Source organism: Heloderma suspectum, chromosome 3, assembly GCF_057233095.1.
Source record: "Heloderma suspectum isolate Gila_16-S chromosome 3, 16-S_ref, whole genome shotgun sequence".
Lineage (NCBI taxonomy): Eukaryota > Metazoa > Chordata > Lepidosauria > Squamata > Helodermatidae > Heloderma > Heloderma suspectum.
Window position 1 is genome coordinate 254,300,269 of NC_139460.1, and position 26,906 is coordinate 254,327,174.

General features: G+C 45.3%; 1 protein-coding gene across 2 annotated transcripts in view; it reads left to right on the top strand.

Moving 5' to 3' along the window:
- Nucleotides 1-26,906, top strand: part of SORCS1 (sortilin related VPS10 domain containing receptor 1) — a 618,971-nt gene that overhangs the window by 260,377 nt on the left and 331,688 nt on the right. For both annotated transcript variants that reach the window (XM_084841982.1, XM_084841983.1), the window contains exon 3: nucleotides 21,577-21,676. In XM_084841982.1, coding sequence (XP_084698108.1) covers nucleotides 21,577-21,676 — 100 coding nt within the window. The remainder of the gene's footprint in view (nucleotides 1-21,576; nucleotides 21,677-26,906) is intronic.

Here is a 26,906-nt window from a genome sequence, read left to right on the forward strand (position 1 = left end):
GGTTTTTCATTCCAGAACCCACAGTCCCTATTGGATTCCCAAATATTGAGAAACATAGGCTGGAAATAAATCCAAAAAAAGAGTGAGTTTTACCAGGCCAGGTTTTGTTATCCCTTTACAGAGTGGTACAGCTCACTAATGACACAACCAGGAGTGTTTACCACCTCTGCTGAAAAATAATCCTTATAACTGTAGTTTATAGCATAAAATGCATGAAGAACAGCAAATGATTTTCAGGTAACTGTCTCATACTTTTAAATCACAATTGTGTGCTAATAATTCCAGATTCATCAGTGTTTATCATTCACTTCAAGTTGAGGATGTCTCTTATTTCGCTCAGCTCTGAAGAAATTTCTAGATTCATTTAGGTTGTGATTCGAAGCATACTTATGCAGCAGTACATTTCACTGAAATCAAGAGTTCTCACATTTTGGGCTAAGATTCATGCTTTGTGTTCTATCATTGCACTGATGTAATCAGGATCTTTAATTTCAGTTGATGCAGAACAGATTGCATTTAGGGTTTTCTCTTCCCCCTCTGGCCAGTCACCTCTTCTCCTACATCTAACTCGTACAAGGCCTTGTATTGGTGCAGATGACAGCCTTGAAGTTTTGTACAAGTCCCCATCTTAGGTGTTTTTCTATACCAGCGCCAACATCCTGATTCACAGTGTTGTACTAGTGCAAGAGACTTTGAATGAAAACAGTTCACCTTTTGCCCTACACAATAAACCATAGGGCCAAATTTAAGATCGAATTTGAATCAAAGCATAAAGTGACAGATAGAAAGGTAAGCCTAAAATTAGAGAGAGCCAGTGTGGTGTAGTGACTAGAGTGTTGGACTGGGAGCCAGGAGATCCGGGTACCAGTCCCCACTCAGCCATGGAAGCTGACTGGGTGACTTTGGGCCAGTCGCAGACTCTCAGCCCAACCTACCTCACAGGTTTGTTGTCGTGAGGATAAAATGGAGAGGAGGAGGATTGTGTATGCCGCCTTGGGTTCTTTAGGAGGAAAAAAGGTGGAATATAAATGTAATAAATAAATAAACAAACAAACAAACAATAAAATTAGAAAATAGTTGTCCACACAGGGAATAAATGAGCTCTTGCTTTAGAAGCGATATTGTTAGGCTAGCTTCAAATGATTGCTTTGTGCACCATGAGGTGTCCTTGTTCACATCCTGCATTTTGATAATCCACAACATGAAGCTTTGTCTTATTCATGGATTTAAAATATGTTTTGATCTGCACATAGAATCATAGAATCATAGAATAGTAGGATTGGAAGGGGCCTACAAGACCATTGAGTCCAACCCCCTGCTCAGTGCAGGAATCCAAGATGCTAGGCTCTTTTTTCATTGCCCATTGTCAGCTTCCTTTCAGTTTCTGAAATCAGAACTGATTTAGTGGTGAGGGTGGTGAGGAAGGCTATGGTCTTTGAGCCAGTTTCTCTTTACATTTCTAATTGTCAGGGCTGTAGATGTTGTAAGGGCATCTAACAAAACGGCACCCTTGAACTTGTCTCTCTGAAGATTCTGAAATAGTTTTTCCACCTTTTTTCTGGACTCTATGATTCCAGCTTGTCTTTGAAGCAAATGTTCCATATGTTTAAACAGGTGGGGCAGAGTATCTGAATGAATGTAGGGGGCAAAGTCCAAGATATAAATGTAGACATAGCCAGTTAATTGTCAGAAACCCTTGCGGTGGTGAGTCGAAATACTACTGGCTGAAAAAAGGTGGGGGAAACCAGATGTGCATTTTAGCTAGAGACATCACTGTATTTGTTTCTGTGGCTCAAAATAGCTCCCAAGTTCTTCTCTGGCTTAAATTTTAATTCCTGAGTGAGGTCCCCAGCAATCCATCACTTGTCTCCCAGTGACTGCAGCCCCAAACAGAACCTTACTGAAAAATAGCATCCATGCCCTCAAGACTCTCTTGTACTAAACCTGCTCACCACCACAGACAGTGTCTGTCAAGAAATGATAGAGAGAGAATGAAGGGACAGGCCCAAGAACTATATAAGGCAACCTCCCCCAATCTGGTGCCCTCCAAATGTGCTGGATATGGCTGGCTGATGGATGCTGGGAGTTGCAGTCCAACATATCTGGAGGGCACCAGGTTGGGGAAGCCTGATATAAGGGCTCACTTAGCACCCAGCACTTGTCAAAACAAGTTGTCTCATTCCTAAGACCAGTCCATGGGCTGATCCTTGCTGGTTCCAGACAGACACAATGTGACATCTCCTTGAAGACTGATAGATTGAAGTAACAGTTGAAGTGTATATTATTTAGGGAAACATTATTTCTTCAAAAACTGAACTCTACTTTGACCCCTAGACCCACTGGTAGAGCAGAAATGATGGGAAACACAACAGAATGTGTTCCCTTAAAAATGGAGATAACTACATTCAGAGTTCAAAACCTCACATGAACCTACTCAGATATAGTTTTGTAATGGAAAAATAAAAAAAGGAAATGAGATATATATCTTGAAAACTGGAAAGATCACAGTGAAATACATAAATATCATTTTATCGTGATCATAAGTCCTGTTCAGGTTGAAATACAGAGCAGAAATAATAGTGAAATACATTATGTATGACTGCCTTCCCCAAACTGGTGCTTTCCAGATATTTTAGACTCCCGATCCCATCATGCCCAGCCAGCATGGCCAATCCTAGAAATTGTAGCCCAAAACACCTGGAGGGGACCAGCTTGGGGGAAACTGGTTTATAATATAATTTTCCATTTGCAATTAAAATGGCTATTCAGCCTTCACATCTAGTGATGTTGGTGAATTTCATAATTAGTCTGCTTGCTGGTCAAACCTCACCCGTTCATAATGCTGCTCACCTTTTTAAGGAGCCTGGATCGCTGGTCTATGAATTCACTACTAAGATCAGAATCAATAATGAGCTTCAGAGCATGTGCAGTCCGTATCTATTCTAAACAATGGCATTTCTGTGCATGTGCTGCAATGGTTGGATTAACCCTTTCCGAATCAATCGATATGCAGACAATGCAATGCACATAATTCAGCACTCCAGACAAAACAAATGGCCACCAGTAGGGCATCCAGTTTATAAATGTTATAGATTTTAACATTTTAAATTGTATAGATTTGGCGAAACTAAAAGCCCTCTTTTAAAAAGATATAAGGAGCACTTGGCAGATATTCAACAAACTAGGCCTAAACCCCAGTTAAAATGGATCTAGAAAGTCCATTTCATCACCACCTGCTTAAGCAGCAGCTTGGGTGTATAGACAAAATGAAAGTCACTCGCTGGAGATGATTAAATGATTGCATTGTGTATATTCCTCCTTCTCTGCCCATGAAAAGTAACTTTGTAGCTTGCGCATTTACACTCTTCTTCCTTAATTCATGGGAAAAACATTTCTCCTACTTAATCGACGAGTCCTTGTGCTGAACACCTGGTCCTCCTCACCCCATGCCAGCTAAACATTCCTCCATGCTGAGTGAGCAATGTGATGACCTGCGTGAATGTTTCTGCCTTCTCATGCCAGGTCTTTCCTCCTAAATTGGCACAGAGATGCTACAGCCTTTAAACAGCAAGAAAATAACTGAACAGGGATGAGGCTGCAAGTCCTGAAAAAAGCAGTACCCAACAGCACTTGAGAGTGAAAAGAAAGAAGCAACTGCCAACCAGATCCTGAGCTCTGCAATGTCATAAATGGACAGCAGTTGAGTTTAGCTAGCACCTTGAATGGTTGCTTATGAATCCTGAAAATTCCGGTTGTTTTCCTTGTTAACTCCTTTTCTGTGGTGTGTTAAAGAACGGCAGGAAGCACCTCAATTTTTATATGTGTAGTTGAAAGGGTACCATTAGCAGACAACATACCAGCAGGCTATCCGGAGCATAAACAGTTTGAAAGGGATGTGCTTTCAAAGCAGAACAAAAAGTTTAATATTTTTCACATTCTTTTGTGAACAGGTAATACACTCCCTCACCTGCGGATCCAGTAGCTGATAATTTTTACAACTTGATATCCTGCTGCCATCGACATTTTCTGTAGACATTTTGTTCTGGCAGACTCTACAACTTGTCTATCTATTCATAGCCTGCAATTGGTTAATTCTGCCTGAGAGGTTTCAGGGAAATGTGGGGATAGACCTTCAAACATGCAAGAGCTCAGGTGAAACAAGCAGTTTGAATTGGTCCTCTATTTCGGATCAAAGAAATAAATAATATGCCATTCATCTATTTACTGAAACACTCCATGCCAGCTGACAGACTGTGCACAATGCTTAAGAAAGCAGATGACAATTTCCTTAGGGTTCACGTGTTCAGTGGATGCAGATTGCCTATTAACATTTTGAAATGTTGTGAGAACCAAATTGAGATATAGTCCTGACAGTGGGTGGACTAATGGAATTTAGTGTCTTTAAATAAAATGTGCAAGTATTTTGTTATAATACTGTAATAGAAATTTCATTTGCCTGACAGGAGAAAAAGGGAGGAGAGGATTAAAAACATCGGCACCAACACCCTGTCAATGAATAATAATGAAGTTATTTAAATGCCAAGATATTATTTGGGAAAACATTGTACAAAATATAAATTATTCTAGGTAAGCGTAACCATGCCTGAAATAAATTCATCAGGTAAGAGCTCTGTGGGTGGATAAGAAGGTTAGTGTTGGTTTTCTGTACACAAATAAACTAACAGTGAAGTCATTTATTTTCAGTGATTTTTGTTTTGGGATGACCTCCCCTCCGCAATGTTTCATCATAGGAATACATGTGAAATGTATGACTCAAATCTTGCAGTACTCATCTATCTGTCTATCTGTCTAGATTTGTACATTGGTCTATGCACAGCAATCGAAAATGAAATATATGGGGTGCAAGTCCCTCAATAGACTCATGATAAAATCGAAATAGATAAATGAGCCTATGGAGCAACAGAAGTAGAGCCATGAAAGATGGGATTTTAAAATATTGATCGTAAAATGCCTATTCAGCCCAGTTCTGTGTCTGTGTTTAGAGGGAAATTCCACCAGGTTCAATGGCATGCCTTCCTAAGTAAGAGGGTGGATATAGGAGAGGTGAGTAATGTATGGCCCCCCACCACTGCCAAATTTAACACAGAAAGGGAGCCTAAAAGGGCTGATTTTCCTTGTGCATACACTGAATATGCTTATAGCCTTATTGCTTGGAATTAAAGGGGAACAGCAGTAGGGATGTGAGAACCCCTCGCTGCTCACTTCGCCTCTCCTTCGTCGAAGCACGCAAGTGATCGGTAGAAGGCAACCTATGTGAGTCTTTGTAAACCTCAGAAAATGTGCCACTGTGATGTGGCAACCTCTCTCCAGCAGTCTTTGAGGAGGGGGATGGGGCTTCACTGGGACAGGCACTGGACTGGGCTATATGGGGCAATCCCCAGGTAAATCAGGGACATTTGGAGGGAGCTCAGAGAGGAAAACGCAGCAGTAGCTCCATCCATCATCAGAATGAGTTTCCTGGAAAGAAGGTTGCTAGCTAGGATGAGACTTTAAAAGCTGATATCTGGAAGAAATTATTGTTGATGCAGAGAGAGAGATGACCGTGTTGGACTAGGAGTCAGGAGACCTAGGTTCTAGAACTTCTAGTCCCCACTCGGCCATGGAAGCTCACTGGGTGACTTTGGGCTAGTCACAGACACTCAGCCCAAGCTGCCCAACTGACCTCACAGGATTGTTGTTGTGAGGATAAAATGGAGCGGAGGAGGATTATATATGCCGCCTTGGGTTCTTTAAGGAGGGGGAAAGGCAGCATATAACTGTGATAAATAACAAAAGAAGGATTTGAAAGAGCCAAAGTCCCCTTGCAAGAGTGAGGCTTCTGTGGAAGCAGGCGGAAGGTGGCTTTGGCCACTTCTCTCAATCAGCACACTTTTTTTTTTTTTGGTTCATTAGGTAAAATATGGGAAGACCCACTCACCTCCCCCTTGTTTTAAGAATGCATTTCCATGATAAAGGACAGGCAGGTGACACAGTACCTCATTCATTCTCTTTAGCTGACTGCCTGGGGGCTGGGGATATAACTGAATGTCTACTGACTATGGTCAGTCAGAGATTCATTCACACGCCTGGCTGTGGAAAGGGCAAGGGGGGGAGGGGGACTTATTTAGGCATGCTGCAGTGTCTGAATGGAAGATGTGCCTTTCCCTCTTCTCTGCAATATCTCTGCTTGAGGTACACAACTGTACACAGCTGCAGCCCTTTTGGTTTCCCCATTCTGCAATTAGCATATGTGCAAGCTGCGTTATGGCTATGGTATTGCTTGTCGTCTCATGTGTTCAAGTAGCATGTCCCCCCCCCCACAAACACATGTACACTCTCCATTGTGTAGTGTATTCTTCATGGAAATGTGGAGGAATTGCCCCTTGTAAAAATACAGCTAGTTGGAAGCACTGCCTTTCAGAGCATGTTGAGAGAGAAAATGCCATGCAAAGAGTTACATGCTGCCTCATAGCATCAAGCATCCCAACCAGGATCAAAGCTTCTAGCTGCAGTAGGATAGTGTTCTCAGCTAGGGATGTCAGAGAATTCCGCCACGGATCTCAGGGAGGCCGAATGCCAGCGCAGTCGGCCCCCCGAAATTGGTGGTGGAACAGTCTGCCACCCCCCCCGCCACCCCCCGGGATGAGACTTACCTGGGGTGGATCTTCCTGGCAGCAGCGGCTCCGGCGGCGGCTCCAGTGGCGGTTCGGCGGCAGCTGCGGCGGTGGTTCGGCGGCGGCAGCTGCGGCGGCCGGTCTTCCAACCAGCTGCCGCCGCCACCATTTCCAGTAAAAAAACCAAAACAAAACGTGATAGGCTACGTAAACATTTATGTAGCCTATCACGGCTGACTGCAGGGACGCAAACAGCAGCGGCTATGGCTGCCGCCATTTGCGTCCCTGCTAGCCAGCGGCTGGATGTCCAGCTGCTGGCGGAGCCGGCTGGCGGCTCCGCAGAATCCCTGCGGAGCACAGCCGGCCGGCCAGGATTCCGGGGGGGGGAGGAATTCCAGAGATTCCAGAGGGAGGGATGGAGCACCTCCCCCCCACCATCAACATAATCCGCGAAAGGTAAGTGCCTTTCGTACATCCCTATTCTCAGCTCTCTCTATTGTATTACCAACCAAATACAGGAGTGTTTTATCATAACAGTGGGTGGCCTCCGTTTTGTGGGAACACTGGGAACTTCTTCCCATTCCTTAATTAACAGCACTCATTTCCCCTTCTCCTACTTACCTTGAACAGTCCAGGTACGTTCTATGTGTGATTGCTTGCCCAATAGTTATTGATGCAACCATGTCTTGTCCTGGCCCTGATGAAAAGTACACATTTTCCCAGCATATGCAACCTGAACTGGACCACTGCTATAGGTCCCCTGTACTCTTCCTTCTTTCAGGAATGCTTTGTACACAGTCCTGATTTTCCACAAATCTTTTCAGGTAGAGAGGGCAAAATGCTGGTATCATGATTGTATTTTGTACATCCTGAACTAAAAGGCTGTTCTGTGGTGCCCATCTTCTCAGTACACTCTAAAAAGGCTATAGAAATATGACTGAATGTTAGATAGAGAGCTAGGTTAAAACTCTAGCTAATCCATATTATTAATTCAATCATAATTGAATGCAATTATGACTCCTTACATATATCCATAAGTAAAAGAGCGAGGCTTACATTTTAAAATGAAAGCTGATGATTCAGGGAGGGGCTTGGAATATCCCTGAAAGGGACAGGCCCCGGGGCTACATCTTAGCTGGGCTTCCTTGGGAAAATACCTCTTAAGTGCTGTCATCCATCCTACCTATACAAGTGGCAGTATGGAATGCTCCCTCTTTAGGATTGTAGCCACTCCAGTCTACCCCCCCCCATTTTCTGTTCCCCCAAAACAGTCATTCAGCATGCCATGGTCACTGAGCATGCACAGCCCTCATTGAGCAGTTGGGGTGGGGGTGCCCCCCAGTTAAGTTTTTATCTTCCTAAATATTTTCTATACTTCTGCAAACCTCAGAAGGGTCCCTTCTGCAGCGTTCCTCCAGATAAGCCTGCTTGTGCCTCCCTTTTGTGCCTGGGTGATGCAATTTTGGCTACATTGCTCACAGCCTGAACAAATCATAGAAGGAGTCATAGGTAGGGAACCAAAACCTATTTAGCTTTGCAAACAGTGCAATATATCTTCCCCACAGAGAGAATGAGCAAAATACTTTGGTTATTAAAACATTTTGGCTACATTTGTGAACGGCCCAGAGAGCTTTGGTTATGGGGTGGTAAGGAAATATAATAAATGAAATAAGCCACAATACTCATAGCCTGAACACTGGAAATAGAGGGAATGATAAGCAGAGGAGAGAAACCTACTTAACCATGCAAAGCAATCTACGTTCCTCCTTACAAAGAGAATGTAGAGATGTCCTAGCACAACCAGTCAAAAGAAATTGTGCAGCTATTCTGTCTTTTCTTCCTTAATTAACATTTTGTGGAAAGAAAAAAAAGATGGAAGATGCAGTGGGAAAACACAGGAGGGTCCAAGTTTAAGATGAAGTTGTCTGTACCCACTGAAATTCCCTAAATAAGGTGATTGCATGAGAAAAGTGTTGTCTCAAAGCGCTATAAGTTACTTTAGTAGTTACAATGTTGTTAGCAAACCTGTCGTGGATTAATATCAAAGTACCAATGTTTTGCATAGGGATGGCGGAGAATTTCTCCCCGAAACTTCGGGGGGCCGAGTGCCAACGTGTTCGGCCCCCTGAACAAGTTTCGGGGAGAAATCCTCCGCACCACCCCCCGCCCCCTGCACCCCCCCCCCCCGGGACGGGACTTACCTTCACCGAATGTCCCTCCCGGTGGCTGGTCCGGACGGCGGTTCGGCAGGTGTTCGAGCGAGGCGGGAGCGGCAGCCGGTCTTTTGACCGGCTGCCACCGCCGCCATTACAATGAGAGAAAAAAAAACAAAACGCCCCCTGATAGGCTACGTGACGATTCACGTAGCCTATCACGGCTAGATTTGCAAAGTCAGCCGTGATAGGCTACGTGAATCGTCACGTAGCCTATCACGGGTGACTTTGAAAAAAAAAAAAAAGAGTGTACGGATAATGGCGGCCCCCATAGGGAGCCGTCATTCCCGTTCCTTATTTGGTCGCTGTAGTCTACGTAAATGTTTACGTAGACTACGCCGAAAATAAGGGCAACGCAAATAGCGTTGCCCTTATTTTCGGCGTAGTCTACGTAAACATTTACGTAGACTACAGCGACCAAATAAGGAACGGGAATGGCGGCTCCCTATGGGGGCCGCCATTATCCGTACACTCTTTTTTTTTTTAAAGTCACCCGTGATAGGCTACGTGACGATTCACGTAGCCTATCACGGCTGACTTTGCAGATCTAGCCGTGATAGTCTACGTGAATCGTCACGTAGCCTATCAGGGGGCGTTTTTTTTTTTTACTTTCGCGTTCGCGGCCGGGCGAGGCGAGGCGCCTCCTCCCCGGCCTGAATTTCGGCCGGGGAGGCGGGAAGCCTCCCCCCTGGCCTGAATTTCGGCCGGGCGAGGCGGGAAGCCTCCCCCCCCCGGCCTGAACTTCACGGGGGGAGCAGCAAAGCGCCTCCCCCCCACCGCGAACGGCCTTCGACGACAGGTAAGTGACTTTCGTCCACCCCTAGTTTTGCCCCTTCATGGATCACTGCCTTGTTGTGGCGAAGGGGCTTGCGTAACTCAGTGAAGCCATAAGCTATGCCGTGCAGGGCCACCCAAGACGGACAGGTCATGGCAGAGAGTTCTGACAAAATGTGGTCCACTGGAGAAGGAAATGGCAACCCACTCCAGTATTCTTGCCAAGAAAACCCCATGGAACTAGGAGTGCACGAAACCCACTTACCTGGTCTCGCAGCTTTTCGCGGTGGGGGGGAGGCGATTCGCTGCTCTCCCCACAAAGTTCAAGCTGGGGGGGAGGCTTCCCACCTCGCCCGGCCGAAATTCAGGCCGGGGAGGAGGCGCCTCGCCTCGCCCGGCCGCGAAATAAAAAGTAAAAAAAAAAAAGACTTTGCAAATCTAGCTGTGATAGGCTACATTAATCGTCACGTAGCCTATCACAAGGGCGTTTCTTTCTCTTTTTTTTACTTTTATTGGAATGGCGGTGGCGGCAGCTGGTCAAAAGACCGGCTGCCGCTCCCACCCCTGATGAAGACCCGACAAACCACCGCCGGGACCCGCCGCCGGGAGGGACATTCAAGAAAGGTAAGTCCCGTCCCGGGGAGGTGCAGGGGGTGGGGTGTGTGTGGAGAATTTCTCCCCGAAACTTCTTCGGGGGGCCGAACACGTTGGCGCTTGGTCCCCCGAAGTTTCTGCTCCTTCTTAGCTGCTGTTCTCTTTTATCTCTTTTATATTCTTTTAAACTGTTGTATATTTTATATCTTAATATTTTAATATGTGCCTGGGAGGACTATTGGACAACTCAGGGGGTGGGGGAGGTGCCACCATAACTGTGGTCACGGGCAGGGGAAGGTATGGCGTTGGGGGATTAACAGGCCAGCTGAGGAGAAGAGGGGCTAGACACCTTACAGCTGTCCCCTCTTCTGGTTCTTCCCCCAACCTGATGGTTCCTGGCAGCCTTACCAGTCTGCCCTCGGGTCTGGTGGTGCTGCTGCTGAATGCCAGGTCGGCCCAAAATAAGACCTCCCTCATCCATGATTTGATTGTGGATGAGGGGGCTGACCTGGCATGTATTACTGAGACCTGGGTGGGGGAACTGGGAGGGGTCACTCTCTCCCAGCTGTGCCCTCCTGGGTACTCGGTGCAGCACCAACACCGACTTGAGGGTCGGGGAGGGGGGGTTGCCGTGGTCTATAGGAATTCAATCTCCCTCTCCAGGCTTCCTGCTCATTCAAATGCAGATCTTGAGTGTCTGTACATTGTGTTGGGTACCCAGGACAGATTAGGGATTCTGTTGGTGTACTGCCCACCCCGCTGCCCATCGGACTCCCTGCCTGAGCTGACGGAGGTGGTCTCGGACTTGGTGTTGAGGACCCCCAGGATGATGGTACTGGGGGATCTCAACTTCCATGCCGAGGCCGCTGTATCCGGGGCGGCTCAGGACTTCATGGCCGCCATGACAACCATGGGGCTGTCCCAACATGTCATCGGCCCAACGCATATAAAAGGACACACGCTTGATCTGGTTTTCTCGACTGGGCAGGAGGATGGTGATCTGAAAGTAGAGGAATTAACATCTGTCCCTTGGTCATGGTCAGATCACTTCCTGCTGAGGTTTAGACTTCTGGCGGCCTTTCCCCTCTGCAAGGGTGGGGGACCTATTAAAATGGTCCGCCCCGGAGATTAATGGATTCCGATGGATTCCAGAGGGCTCTGGGGGATTTTCCTGCTGGTATGGCTGGTGCTCCTGTCGAAGCCCAGGTCGCTCTGTGGAATGCAGAGATGACTCGGGCGGTTGACACAATTGCACCCAAGCGCCCTCTCCCTCTGAGCAGAGCCCGGCCAGCTCCTTGGTATACACCTGAGCTGAGGGCAATGAAGCAAGAGGGGAGACGGCTAGAACGCAGGTGGAGGAAAACTTGTGCTGAGTCTGACCGAACACAGGTAAGAGCCCACTATCGAGCCTACTCTGTGGTGGTGAGGGTGGCAAAGGGGCAGTTCTTTTCCACCAGCATTGCATCTTCTCAGTGTCGCCCGGCGGAGCTTTTCCGAGTGGTTCGCGGCCTGTTACATTCTGGGCCAGGGAGAGAGACGGTGGAACCCTCGGTAGCACGCTGTGACGAGTTTGCGCGGCACTTTGAGGATAAAGTCGCTCAGATTCGTCATGAATTGGACACCACGATTAATGCAGTTCCATTGGTAGAGGCGTTCAGAGCACCGTCTGGTCCAGTTTTATTGGATGAGTTTCAGTTACTGAGGCCTGAGGATGCGGACAAGGTGCTTGGCCAAGTCCAATCGACCACTTGTGTGCTTGACCCTTGCCCTTCATGGCTTATTAAATCAAACAAGGAGGGGTTGTCCGGCTGGGTCCAGGAGGTTGTAAATTCCTCCTTGAGAGAGGGAGTGGTGCCTGCCGCTTTAAAAGAGGCAGTAATTAGACCACTCCTGAAAAAGCCTAACCTGGACCCAGAGGATGTTAACAATTATAGGCCAGTGGCCAACATCCCCTTCCTGGGCAAGGTGCTTGAGCGGGTGGTTGTAGGACAGCTCCAGGCACTCTTGAATGAAACGGATTATCTAGATCCATTTCAATCGGGCTTCAGGCCTGGTTTTGGAACGGAAACTGCCTTGGTCACCCTGTGGGATGACCTCTGCCGGGAGAGGGACAGGGGGAGTGCGACCCTGTTGATTCTCCTGGACCTCTCAGCGGCTTTCGATACCATCGACCATGGTATCCTTCTGGATAGGTTGTCTGGGTTGGGAGTTGGAGGCACTGCACTACAGTGGTTCCGCTCCTACTTGGATGGCCGATTCCAGAAGGTGGTGCTGGGGGATTATTGCTCTGTGCCATGGCAATTGTGCCATGGGGTTCCACAGGGCTCTATTCTATCCCCCATGCTGTTTAACATCTACATGAAACCGCTGGGGGAGGTTATCCGGAGGTGTGGGCTGAGGTGCCATCAATATGCAGATGACACCCAGCTCTACCTCTCTTTCTCATCAAACCCAGGTGAGGCAGTGGCTGTTCTGAACCAGTGCCTGGGCACGGTAATGGACTGGATGAGGGCTAATAAACTGAAACTCAATCCAGACAAGACGGAGGTACTGTTAGTGGGTGGTTCGTCTGCCCGGCTAGGTGATATTCAACCTGTTCTGGAGGGGGTTGCACTCCCCCTAAAGGATCAGGTTCGTAGTTTGGGGGTGCTCTTGGATCCAGAACTGTCACTTGAGGCACAGGTGAACTCAGTGGCATGGAGCACTTTTTATCAGCTTAGGCTGGTATACCAACTACACCCTTATCTGGACAGAGATAGCCTAGCTATAGTTATCCATGCTCTGATAACTTCTCGTCTGGATTACTGCAATGCGTTATACGTGGGGCTGCCTTTGAAAACGGTCCGGAAACTTCAGCTGGTCCAAAATAGGGCAGCAAGATTGTTAACAGGGACTGGCCTGCGAGTTCATATTACGCCAGTACTTTTCCAGCTGCACTGGCTGCCAGTCCATTTCCGGGCCCGATTCAAAGTGCTGGTGTTAACATTCAAAGCCCTTAACGGCTTGGGGCCAGGTTACCTGAAGGATCGCCTCCTCCCATATGTGCCTGCCCGGACCTTAAGATCATCATCAGCGGCCCTTCTCCGTGAGCCCCTGCCAAAGGAAGTGAGGCGGGTGGCTACTAGGAGGAGGGCTTTTTCTGTTGTGGCACCCCGGCTCTGGAATGAGCTCCCTAGTGAGGTTCGACTGGCGCCTACATTGTACTCCTTTCGGCGCCAGGTGAAGACCTTTTTATTTTCCCAGGCATTTTAGCATTTTAGCTTTCTAAATTTTTACCTTTGCTGTTTTAAATCTGTATTTTAAACTCCTGTACTGCTGCTAGGTTTTATTGTGGTTGTATTGTTATATTGTGGTTTTAATGTTCTATATATTTTAAATTGTTTTATTGTGTGTTGTTTGGTTTTAGTTTTTGTGAACCGCCCAGAGAGCTTTGGCTATTGGGCAGTATAGAAATGAAATAAATAAATAAATAAATAAATAAATAAATAGTAGCACTCATAGTCAACAAAAGGGTGGGAAAAGCAGTACTGGGGTACAATCTTAAAAATGATAGAATGATCTCAGTACGAATAAAAGGCAAACCATTCAACATCACAGTAATTCAAGTCTATGCCCCAACCACTGATGCCGAAGAAGCTGAGGTTGATCGGTTCTATGAAGTCCTACAACACCTTCTAGAACTAACACCAAGAAAAGATGTCCTCTTCATCATAGGGGATTGGAATGCTAAAGTAGGAAGTCAAGAAATCACTGGGATAACAGGCAGGCATGGCCTTGGTGTACAAAATGAAGCAGGACAAAAGCTAATAGAGTTTTGCCAAGAGAACACACTGATCATAGCAAACACTCTTTTCCAACAGCACAAGAGATGACTCTACACATGGACATCACCAGATGGTCAATATCGAAATCAGATTGATTATGTCCTTTGCAGCCAAAGATGGAGAAGCTCTATACAGTCAGTGAAAGCAAGACCTGGAGCAGACTGTGGCTCAGATCATGAGCTTCTTGTTGCAAAATTTCAGCTTAAATTGAAGAACGTAGGGAAAACCACTAAACCATTCAGGTAAGACCTAAATCATATCCCTGATGAATATACAGTGGAGGTGAGGAATAGATTTCAGGGATTAGACCTGATAGACAGAGTGCCTGAGGAACTATGGACGGAGGTCTGTAACATTGTTCAGGAGGCAGCAACTCAATCCATCCCAAAGAAAAAGAAATGCAAGAAAGCCAAGTGGCTGTCTGATGAAGCTTTACAAGTAGCTGAGGAAAGAAGGGAAGCGAAAAGCAAGGGAGAAAGGGGAAGATATATCCAACTGAATGCAGAGTTCCAGAGAATAGCAAGGAGAGACAAGAAGGCCTTCTTAAATGAACAATGCAAAGAAATCGAGGAAAACAACAGAATGGGGAAGACTAGAGATCTCTTCATGAAAATCGGAGATCTCAAGGGAACGTTGTGTGCAAAGACGGGCATGATAAAGGACAAAGAAGGCAGGGACTTAACAGAAGCAGATGGATTAAGAAGAGGTGGAAAGAATACACAGAAGAACTATACAGCAAAGATCTGAATGTCCCTGATAGCCATGATAGTGCGGTCACTGAACTTGAGCCGGACATCCTCGAGAGTGAAGTCAAGTGGGCCCTAGGAAGCATTAGTAACAACAAAGCTAGCGGAGATGACAGTATTCCAGCTGAGCTATTTAAAATCCTAAAAGATGATGCTGTTAAAGTGCTGCACTCAATATGCCAACGAATTTGGAACACTCAACAGTGGCCGCAAGACTGGAAAAGGTCAGTTTACATCCCAATTCCAAAGAAGGGCAATGCCAAAGAGTGTTCATACTACCGCACAATTGCACTAATTTCACATGCCAGTAAGGTGATGCTCAAAATCCTACAAGGTAGGCTTCAGCAGTATGCGAACCGAGAACTACCAGAAGTACAAGCTGGGTTTCGAAGAGGCAGAGGAACTAGAGATCAAATTGCCAACTTTTGCTGGATCATGGAGAAAGCAAGAGAATTCCAGAAAAACATGTATTTCTGCTTCATTGACTACGCTAAAGCCTTTGATTGTGTGGATCACAACAAACTGTGGCAAATTCTGAAAGTGATGGGAGTATCAGACCACCTTACCTATCTCCTGAGAAACCTGTACGAGGGTCAAGAAGCAACAGTAATAACCAGACATGGAACAACCAATTGGTTCCAAATTGGGAAAGGAGTACAACAAGGCTGCTATTGTCACCCTTCTTATTTAACTTATATGCAGAGTACATCATGAGAAATGCTGGGTTGGATGAATCACAGGTCGGAATTAAGATTGCTAGGAGAATTATCAACAACCTCAGATATGCAGATGATACCACCCTAATGGCAGAAAGCGAAGAGGATCTCAAGAGCCGCTTGTTGAGGGTGAAAGAGGAGAATGCAAAAGCTGGTTTGAAACTCGACATTAAAAAAACGAAGATCATGGCATCTGGCCCCATCACTTCCTGGCTTATAGAAGGGGAAGAAATGGAAGTTGTGACAGATTTTATTTTCTTAGGCTCCAAGATCACGGCAGACAGTGACTGTAGCCATGAAATTCAAAGACGCTTGCTCCTTGGGAGGAAAGCTATGGCCAACCTAGACAGCATAGTAAGAAGCAGAGACATCACCTTGCCGACAAAGGTCCGTCTAATCAAAGCTATGGTTTTCTCAGTAGTAATATATGGCTGTGAGAGCTGGACTATAAGGAAGGCTGCGCAGAGAAAACTCTCTGGAAAATGCGAAGAGAAAACTCTCTGGAAAAGTCCCTGATGCTGGGAAAGACTGAAGGCAAAAGGAGAAGGGGACGGCAGAGGATGAGATGGCTAGATAGCATAACCAATGCAATTAATATGAACTTGAGCACGCTCCGGGAGAGAGCGCAGGACAGGAATGCCTGGCGTGCTATGGTCCATGGGGTCACAAAGAGTCGGACACGACTGAATGACTGAACAACAACAACAACAACAACAACAACAACAGTGGTATCACTATCATGGGCATATTTCTTGGGCTGTCCTTTTGGTTCTCTCACAGCCCAGTGGTCACCCCGGTCAAGCCGAAACACAAACACACAAAATGCCACCACAACCAAGAGACCAAGACCACACTGCCCCTTTTATTATTCATGTATTTATTTATCTATTTATTTGGGTATTACATTTCTATTCCACCCAATAGCCGAAGCTGTCTGGGCCGCAGTTCACAGAAATTACAACCAAAAAGCACACAGTAAAACAATTATTTATTTCCCTCTTGGGCTAGCTTGCTCTCATCTGATTGATGAATGAAGGAACTATCTTTTTCTTTCCATTTGTTCTGCTTGGGAACATATTCTCTCAAATGTTGGAGTTAAATTCTAAGTTTTAGGAGAGATTTGCAACATAATAGCACATCTCTTTGCCGAGGCTATCTCAACTTGCCACTGTGAAGGAATAGTACTTTCTAATTGTTAGTCAGAAATTGAGGGCAATGGTCCATTTCAATCTGAATGAAACGACCGTCATTCAGGTAGGAAGGGGGTTGCTTGCTCTCATCTTTTTCTGGATCTCTCTGTGGCTGTGTCATTTCTCAATTCATTGAATGCGCAAAATCAAAAGGGCCCTGGCAGCTGCACTTTTTTTTCCTGCTCCAAAAATGCACATATATGCAGATGTGCACATCAGGGGCAAATGTAAAAAAAGAAGGGCAAATGCACAAAACTGAAGGGATAGCCGCCGAAGCCGTTTGCCGAACAGACGATTGGCGAGAGCTAGGGTGAGCTGGTGAACAGGATCGCCAGGATCAAGACTTTGTGGGAATCTCTCTAATGGAGCAGAGCAGGGGTTCACGAACTTCAGTTTGGGAAGCAGAACAGAGAGACGATTGTCAAGCATGAAGTAGGAAACTAACATTCGCGACATCCCTACACAGCAGTGCCCCTTCAGTTAAGGTTAGTTGCAAAGAAAAGTTTCCTTAACAGACATGTCCTGTGATCAGTAATGTTGTGCAATGTCACAAATTGCGCTTGCTTACAATCAACGAACAGGCATGCGCCAACTCACAGGAGGATTCCTTTAGCAATACAGTAAGGTTCAGCTGCTTTATAAAGCAATACAAGGCCAGGACAGCCTGGGACAACTTTGGTGGTCCCAGGCACTCCATCCTCCCCATCTGGATTTGGGCCTGAAAAGACCCAGGAAAATTGTGGGTGCATTGAGGCTTTACTGATCATGGGGTTAGGCTGTTAAGGCATCAGCCTAAGCTTCCAGTTTCCGGGCTTCTCGGAGCTTGAGCCAACGTGAGATAACCTTAACTCTGGTCTTAAACCAGCAGGTTTTTTGATCATCAAATACAGACAGTATTTGAAGGAAGAGATGTTATGATCTAGGTTTGCTGTCTCTCATCCAATACTCTTGACATTGCTCTTTAAATTTCAAGTTGAAGTGGAAGTAAAAGGGAGTTGCAGACCCACTCATCCACTTTGCAATCTCTCCATCTCCTCCTCTTCTTCCTTCACCTTCTTTGTAGAGAGTGGCTCAACACAGCAGGCGAGGAAGCAGTAGAGAACAGGAGGAGGAGCTCTGTGTAACTTCTCTTTCAGCTGGAATCCAATGCCCAAGGGTAAGAGATGACAACCTTAATGGCACACTCATCTGCCTCTACCCCTCTAGACCTTGCCACAAGAGAGACACTGGTGTTAAATGGCCAGCATTAAAAGATTTTTCTTTTAAACCCTACATAGAGTGATGAAAAGTAGTCAGGCTATATGTTTTTAAAATATCCATGAATCATAAGCATTTACTGTTACTTATCATTTATAACATGCTTTCAGTCTGTGTGGCTGTTTACACAGGAAACTAAGAGATAGAGCTTTACTCAGGAGAGATTAAAACCAAAGTTTAGGCGAGGGAAAAAAAACGATTCAAAGGGAAAATGGGAGGAGGGAGCCTGAAACTGCAATCTGACCTATACACACTTATCTGGAAGTAAGTCCCATCAGATCCAGTGGGACTTACTCCTGAAAGGCGTGCATAGATGGTGTTGTTAAGAGAGCATGATATGATCACGAGAAAATACAAGCTACATAGCCTTTGGAATTAGTTGAAGTTTTATGAATAGAGCAGAAAAGAGGTAGAAGAGCTTTGTAGGAGAGTTTTGCAGAAGGAGGAAGCGTTCAGTACTGTTCGAAAAGAAGAGTGAGATGTTTCATCTCTTATGTGATCAGGAAGCAAGGAAGTGTGGGTACTCCACAATGCACCAAGACCTTGGCACAGGACCCATGCCAGGGGAAGAAAGAAAGAAAAAAAAAATTTTTTTTACAAGGCTCTTTCCTTGTGATGCACCCTTCCTGCACATTCAGAAGCACAAGCAAAGGAATCAGAAAGTGGGTGAGGAATGCATACTAAAAGAAACGTTCTTGGGACCAGTGGCTATCCTGGGACCTAGTGGGAACCCCTGGGGCTACATTGATTCTGCAGATTGACCACTGCTTATCCAGGTGAATAAACATGGACACTGTCTCTCTATTTCTGGAGTATTGTGATCAATCACCTGCATCTTGGGAATTATACCTATGACCCTTTGCCATCTACACCTTTACTGTAAAATGTGGGCAGTCCAAGACCCTTATGAAATTGGGAGACTTCAAAACTTGGAATGATAAGTTAAAGTGATGTGCAGTGTCTGGAAAGTTCAGGGTAGTTTTGTAACATCTTTGTCTTTGATAGTCTGGGTTCTCCTTTGCATCTATGATGGTTACCCTGTTGAACTGAATTTAACTGGTGTTAAAATCAAGAGTGCATTGTGGCTTTCGGGAATAATAAGGAAAGGGGCAAATTGAGTTGCTGGGGGTATGAGTTCATAAGTGTGATTATTAGCTACTTAGGATAAAAGTATTACAGGCATAATGCATGCAGGTATATGTCTTTTAGGTATTTAGGATACAATTATTGAAAGGTATTAAAAGGGTTGTTGATCCTGGTGGGGATGTTCATCTTCAAAACATCTCATTTCTGAACCATCTCTATGATCTCTGTAACTGTTACAGAAACATGACACTCTTCTTTTAACTAAATGATACCTTAAATAAAGGTGAGAATAGACTGTAATTGCCTTAAATATTCATGGAGAAAAGGTTATTGGCAAATCTGAATAGAAGATCATTACTAAACAACTGAAAAGGATATGAAGGAAATTATATATATTATGTGTTGTGCACTGAAATCAATCTAGTAGCAAGTGCTTAAGATGATCATGGTATATTTCATTTAGAAAAAGAAAATTCTGTCCAACTCATATGATAGCTAGTTCACATGACTACTCTGTGCATATAGCCAAGCTGGTAATCCTTCAGCCAAAAATGAATGGTGTATGTGATCGTCTGGTCATCTGAACCTTTTGTCATAAGCACAAATTACCATTTGGCATGCTTCTGCTCAATCTGGGTAATCACGGTTTCACATGCCAAATAATTATTTGCTCCTGTAATGAAGAATACAATCTATTCTTTATCTGCACAGTGCAATCTGTACTGGAAAACAAAGCATGAGCCACATCGAGTGGTCATCATGAGTTGATTGATTGAAGAATCTGAGTTTATATGGCTACTTGCTGCAGTAAACTGATATTTTGTGTCATTACACACATATACATTTACCTGCAAGCTTGACCCAGCTGAATACTGTGTTGCCTATGCTTAATTCTTGTCCTGCTGTGTTGCAAAAAATCCTATGTGCTTCTGTTGACCTTGTGATTTTTCTAAGTATCTGATTTTGTATGGACAAATACCACTTTTGAATTTAATGTCTGCCACTGTTAACTCAGATGTTCCCCAGGAAACATCAAGCAACAGAATACTGAGCTAGGAGGCCATGCAGTCTCTCCAACTGGAAGCTGTTGAGAAGATGATATACATGAGTTTCTCCCAATGCTTACTTTCTAAAAAGAGAGGGGTAATGGGGCTCATGTGTAGGGATAGGTGAACAAGTGATGTTGGAGTTTTCCAGGTTTCTCCAAACACCGTCTCGCCACCTGTCTCGTGGCCAATTCCCATTCATATTTGTGTTTGCTGTTCACTTTGTGCAAATGGGAGATTTGTGCAAATCGAGGAGTGATCAAATGGGAGATATGGACAAATTTCATCCATAGACTAAAGTGGGGTTGATTCAGTCTACTGAGGAAATTTGTGTAAATCAAACCTGGAATCAGGAACAAGATGAACATGAGCACATGAGCACATGTCTGACAATTTGTGAGTATTTTCAGCAGACACATGCTCGCTCTTGCATTTGGGTCTTTGAACGGGGGCATGCTCATGTGTTTTGTGAGCAAAGTGAAATTCTCAGACATCCCTACTCACATGGGCCAAGGAATCATACTTTCTTCCAGGAATCATTTCTCTATCAGATGTGTAGAGATTGGTGGTTACTTAGTGAACTCTAATGTTAGGGTGGGGGTGGGGAGTGCAGCATCCAGATCTTGGTGAGGAAAAAATTGCTATGGCATTAGACGCACAAAAATATGTAGCATAGACATAATCCTGTACCTCTGAAATACTATGTATAAAGGAAAGTAAAAATATAGTCCTTGATTTACACATGCCCAATGCATTTTGAGGGAGAATCCTCATCATCTGAGGACTATACATAACATTAAACTAAACAGCTTTCCATTTCAAAGCCATGCTTCTTTAATTCAAATGCTCCTACTCCAATCTCATATTTAAATATGCACAGGAATAATGTAGATGGCACTTAGCATGAAATGCACTGCTTTGGATAGCCATCTCTAACCATAGTTTTATGAACCATCACTAATAGACAGTAAAATTGTATACAACAAGATGACAATGTCAACTGCAGTAGTTGGTAAGCTGCTGTGATATCCTAAAGGACAACAATATTTTCCAATATGAAAAAGCATTTTTTTTACTGGACAAGCATCCTGAACTATACCACTTGGCTTGGCAGGAATGAATCCACGGTCTTATCTCAACAAGATCTTAAGGCTGAGGGTGGTATATCGCAAAGAAGTAATTCATCCTCTTGTTGTCCTGACACTTGGCATTTATGACAAACATTACCACCACCTCTTAGAACTAGATTAACATTTCTTATTGTAGCGTTTACTTTGAGATGGCATTGAGAAGATGCAATTTTAATTTTTCCTAATCCAATTTAAATGCAAATGTTAACCACTCACATGATGGCATGTGTACATAATTAGGTGTTATTATATACTACACGAATCATTGAAAAAGCTCCAGAGAGTTATTTTGCTTCATGTCTTAAGTTGGAAAGCAGCCAAGCAGTTTGCATTTTATTTTTGCTTTGGTATTTATGCTTACTGACTGTAGTTCTCTGAAATGACAGGTCAACGGATTATGGGACAACATACGAAAAGCTGAATGACAAAGTGGGTCTGAAGACTATCCTGAGCTACCTCTATGTCTGTCCAACTAATAAGCGCAAGGCAAGTGAAATCATATGATTGCTTTTAATCATGAACCAATGTTCCTCTTGATTGGTTAGTTATTATTTACATAGCATTACCAATGTGCATGAATAAACAAACAAAAATAAGTGGTTTACCAGTTAGTTTGTGTTGAAATGTTCTTTTAATGTTCACTGCATTCTGATTCTCCACTATTTTTTCATCCACAAGATGATGATAATACAGCCTTCGTGACACATTTGGTGTGTCATGGGGAGGGAGAGTGTATCACTTCCACTGTCTGCACCCCCATCCTGCATTTAGCTAAAGGTGTGCATACACATGTAGAGCTATATGCACATTTAGAAATGTAAAGTCGTCTGTAGGGTTCTTTGCACAACTTGAGCAGAACACATAGTTGGCAAGGGTTGAGTCTGCCATTGCAATCCTGCTTATTACCCTCCTTAGATGTTCAGTGTACATGCAGAGAAGGACAGCATGCACATGTATATCTGGAGAAGGAAAGTATTACACATTGTTCTCAATCTGTAAGTGGTGAGTGGGGGCAGCTTTGTGTCTGTGTGGTACCCACATGGCAGGAGGACCTGCTGAGCAAGGCTGCAGGAGAAAGTGCAGTCACTGGTTTCATGGGGCCAGCCAATGAAGGGAACCCTATGCCATGCCCTTGACCTCAGCAGCAGTAGCCCACTCTTTACCCCTTGAAATGTAGTCCTTGCTGGTTGCTATTTGGGATGAACCAAATCTTCTAGTTGGTTCCTTTCCTGTATTGGCTTTGGGAAATATTTTTATTGTGGAATTTAATGTGATTACCTGTTTAGGCATGTCAGTTAGTTAAATAGACCACAACAGGGAGATTCAGTGCAGGTAAAGCAGAGGAGAAGTATATGATAAAGTGGTAAGTGCCTTGAGGTAACACAGTGGTAAAAGTGGGACATACTAAACTAATCTCTCAGCTTGTGGGCTGAAGGAGAAAGGATGACTCTGGAGCAGAGCTTCAGTGGAACTAGTAATTACACTAATAATGGCCTCCCTAACACAACTTTAAGGTGGGTTGGAAGTGATGGTTTGAGCCAAGGGGGTGTTGCCTGAGTGAAGCAGACAGCAAGAGGAGGTTCTGGTGTCTCTACACTGCAGTCTTTTCAGTGCCAGATGAAGACCTCTTTCAATTTTCCAGGCTTTTTAGCCCTTCAGTTTTGTTTTTAAATTTGTTATTGTGTTTTTAGATCTTTACTGCTGCTGGCTTTTTTTCTGGTTTTACTATTCTGTTTTAAACTTTCAAAGGTTTTATATTTTTATCATGTTGTATTTTGGGTTAAGCTTTTATGAAATGCAAGGAGAGCTTTGGCTCTGGTACAGCATAAAGATGTCCTAAAAAAATTTATAAATAAATAAGAGGGTGGATTTTTTCCTAGCTCTCACCTTAGCAGTACATAAACCACAGTGTCAGGAGACAAGGAGAGAAAGTGAACTAGACCTATTTGTTGCAGATCCTTTTGCTAATTAATGAAGCTGTGGCTCTTAGTTTGAATCCATATTATGTGTCATGTGTCTTCATGCCAGGGTTTGAGGCAATCTTGGTTTCATATGGTCAATGTTTAATTCAAACATGCTCTCAGCACCATCCTTGGGTTAGTCCTAACTCTCAAGAGGTTGCAGGCAAGCAAAATTGCACAAGCAAAAGCAATCTGGAATATAACAATTAAAAAATGTACTGGAGTTGAAAGACAGCTAAAGTATATCTCTGCTAGCCTCCTTTGTTATGGCAATACCTTGGCCCTTTAAGCAAAAAAAAAAAAAAGGTGATTGTGCCATTTTCAGTTAATGCTTGCCATTCACTAGCGATTAAGCAACATGAGGCTGAAGTCTGGAAAAGAGCTTTGGGAACATGAAATGCTAATCCCAAAGAAGAGGTGAGCATCACAAGTAGGATGCCCACTTACACATCACCAAAAAAGATGAGAAAAGAGAAGACCAATTTTCATGACATTTGCGTATGCTAATTTGTATGTAAATTTGTAAATTTGCATATACACATTTATAAATAATTGCTATAATTTAAACAAAAATACAATACATGTCACCATAGTAGGGAAGAATGAGGAGGTGACCTGTATGCCTGCTCACTCTGCTGTCCAGGTGCTAAATGTGCTGCTGCTAGGGATGTCAGAGAATTTTGCCACGAATCTCAGGGAGACCGAATGCCAGTGCATTCGGCCCCCCGGAATTGGTGGCAAAACGATCTGTCCCCCCCCCCACCCCCCTGGGACGGGACTTACCTTGGGCGAATCCACCTGGCGGAGGCGGCGGCTCCAGCGGCGGTTCGGCGGCGGTTCGGCCGTGGCGGCTGGTCTTCCAACCGGCTGCCGCCGCCACCATTTCCAGTAAAAAAAAACACAAAACAAAAGAAGTGTTAGGCTACGTAAAGATTTACGTAGCCTATCATGGCTAGATTTTTAAAAAATACCTTGATTGGCTTAGGGATGGACGAAAGTCCCTTACCTGGTCCCGCAGCTTTTTTCGGGGGCGGGGAGGCACTCCGTTTCTCCCCCCGAAATTCTTGCCGGGTGAGGAGACGCCCCGTCCCTCCCCACCGAAATTCTGGCCGGGGGGGAGGTGCCCCATCCCTCCTCGCCAAAATTCTGGCCAGGGGGGAGCGCCCCGCCTCTCCGGCCATGAAAGAAAAAAGTAAAGGAAAGGGAAAAAAAAGTGATAGGCTACGTAAAGATGTACGTAGCCTATCATGGCTAGATTTTCAAAGTCAGCCGTGATAGGCTACATAAAGATTTACGTAGCCTATCACAGCTGACTTTGAGAATCTAGCCGTGATAGGCTATGTAAATCTTTACGTAGCCTATCACGTTTTTTGTTTTTGTTTTTTACTTTACTTGGAAATGGCGGTGGCGGCATCTGGTCGGAAGACCGGACGCTGCCGCCGCCGAACCGCCGCCGGGACCCGCCGCCGTGAGGGACATTCGCACGAGGTAAGTCCCATCCCGGGGGGGCGGGGGGCGGAGAATTTCCTCACCAATTTTGGGGGGCCGAATGCGTTGGCATTTGGCCTCCCGGAGATTCATGGAGAAATTCTCCGACATCCCTAGATAGGCTACGTAAATGTTTACGTAGCCTATCACGGCTGAGTAAAAAACAAAACAAAAAAAAAAACGCGCGTAGATGTAATAAATAATAGATCCTTATTTTGGCACGTCTAGTCTACGTAAACATTTACATAGACTATGGCGAAAATAAGGAGAACGCAAATAGCGTAGCGTCTACGCTATTTGCGTTCCCCTTATTTTCGCCATAGTCTATGTAAATGTTTACGTAGACTAGACGTGCCAAAATAAGGATCTATTATTTATTACATCTACGCGCATTTTTTTTGTTTGTTTTGTTTTTTACTCAGCCGTGATAGGCTACGTAAACATTAACGTAGCCTATCACAGGTGACTGCAGGGACGCAAACGGCGGCGGCTACGGCTGCCGCGATTTGCGGCCCGGCCGGCCAGGATTTGGGGGTGGAGGGATGGAGCATCTTTCCCCCGCCAGAATTTCAGGGGGAGGGACGGAGTGCCTCCCCCCCACTGCGAATCAAATTTCGTTAAAGGTAAGTGACTTTCGTACATCCCTAGCTGCTGCTGGGCAATTTTAAGGTCCTTGTTCTTCCTCCTTAGGGCTCCTCCCTTTTTAAGTAGGACCTGAACTGGTGTTTGAAGTTGTTGTCAAATAGACAACAACTTCAAATGGAGGACTGTCCTCTGACAGCTCCTTAAATAGAGGGCTGTCTGCTGTAAAGGAGGACACCTGGCCACCCTAATCACAAACCCCAAATTGTTTTCAGGTTTGGATTAAAATCACAGCCAGAGAAGAATTCCTGGCTTGCCCTCCCCACAACCCACAACCAACGTCCTGCCTAGGGATGTTGGAGAAATTGCAATAGATTCAAATGAGTTCAGGTTTCTATTAGGGGTGCACGAAAGCCACTTACCTGGTCTCGCAGCTTGCTTCGCGGTGGGGGGGAGGCGCTTCGCTGCTCCCCCCGAAGTTCAGGCCGGGGGGGGGAGGCTTCCCGCCTCGCCCGGCCGAAATTCAGGCCGGGGGGGAGGCTTCCCGCCTCGCCCGGCCGAAATTCAGGCCGGGGAGGAGGCGCCTCGCCTCGCCCGGCCACGAAATAAAAAGTTAAAAAAAAACGCCCCCGTGATAGGCTACGTGATGATTTACGTAGCCTATCACGGCTAGATCTGCAAAGTCAGCGGTGATAGGCTACGTTAATCATCACGTAGCCTATCACGGGTGACTTAAAAAAAAAAAAAAAGCGCATACGCAAATGGTGGCCCCCATAGGGACCCGCCATTCGCGTTCCTTATTTGGTCGCTGTAGTCTACATAAATCTTTACGTAGACTACGGCGAAAATAAGGGCAACGCAAATAGCCGTGATAGGCTACGTTAATCGTCACGTAGCCTATCACGGGGGCGTTTTTTTTTTTAAGTTTTATTGGGCTGCCGCCCCCTGACGAAGACCTGCCGAACCACCACCGGGACCTGCCGCCGGGAGGGACATTCGGGAAAGGTAAGTCCCATCCCGGGGGGGGGGCGGGGGGGGTGCAGAGAATTTCTCCCCGAAACTACTTCGGGGGGCCGAATACGTTGGCACTTGGCCCCCGAAGTTTCGGGGAGAAATTCTCCCCCATCCCTAGTTTCTATGAATCTGACCTGTGGATTCCACAGTGGACTGGCTTTTTCCAAGTCCGAACTTGCAGACCGGCTTTTCACTTTTGGGGTGGATTTGTACTAATTTTCATTATCACTAATGCACACTTGTGCAAGTAGAATGAAATTCTGGTTAAAAAAACAATTATCCGATTCCATCAATGAGTGGCCAATGGAATGAAAGATGCCTGACGATCTATGAAACACAGACATTTTGGGGATGTCAGAGAATTCCGCCTCGGATCTCAGTGAGGCCGAATGCCAGTGCATTTGGCCCCCGAAATCTGTGGCGGAACGGCCTGCCCCCCCTGCCCCCCCCGCGGATCCCCCCCGGGATGAGACTTACCTGGGGCGGATATTTCAGGCAGCTGCGGCTGCGGCGGCTGGTCTTCCGACCGGCTGCCACCACTGCCATTTGTCTTGAAAAACAACAACAACAATGTGATTTACGTAGGCTAAAACAGTGTATCAAAAAGGGACGCAAATAGCGCCCGCTACACTACTTGCATTCCCCTTTATTTTCGCTGTCATCGTCTACGT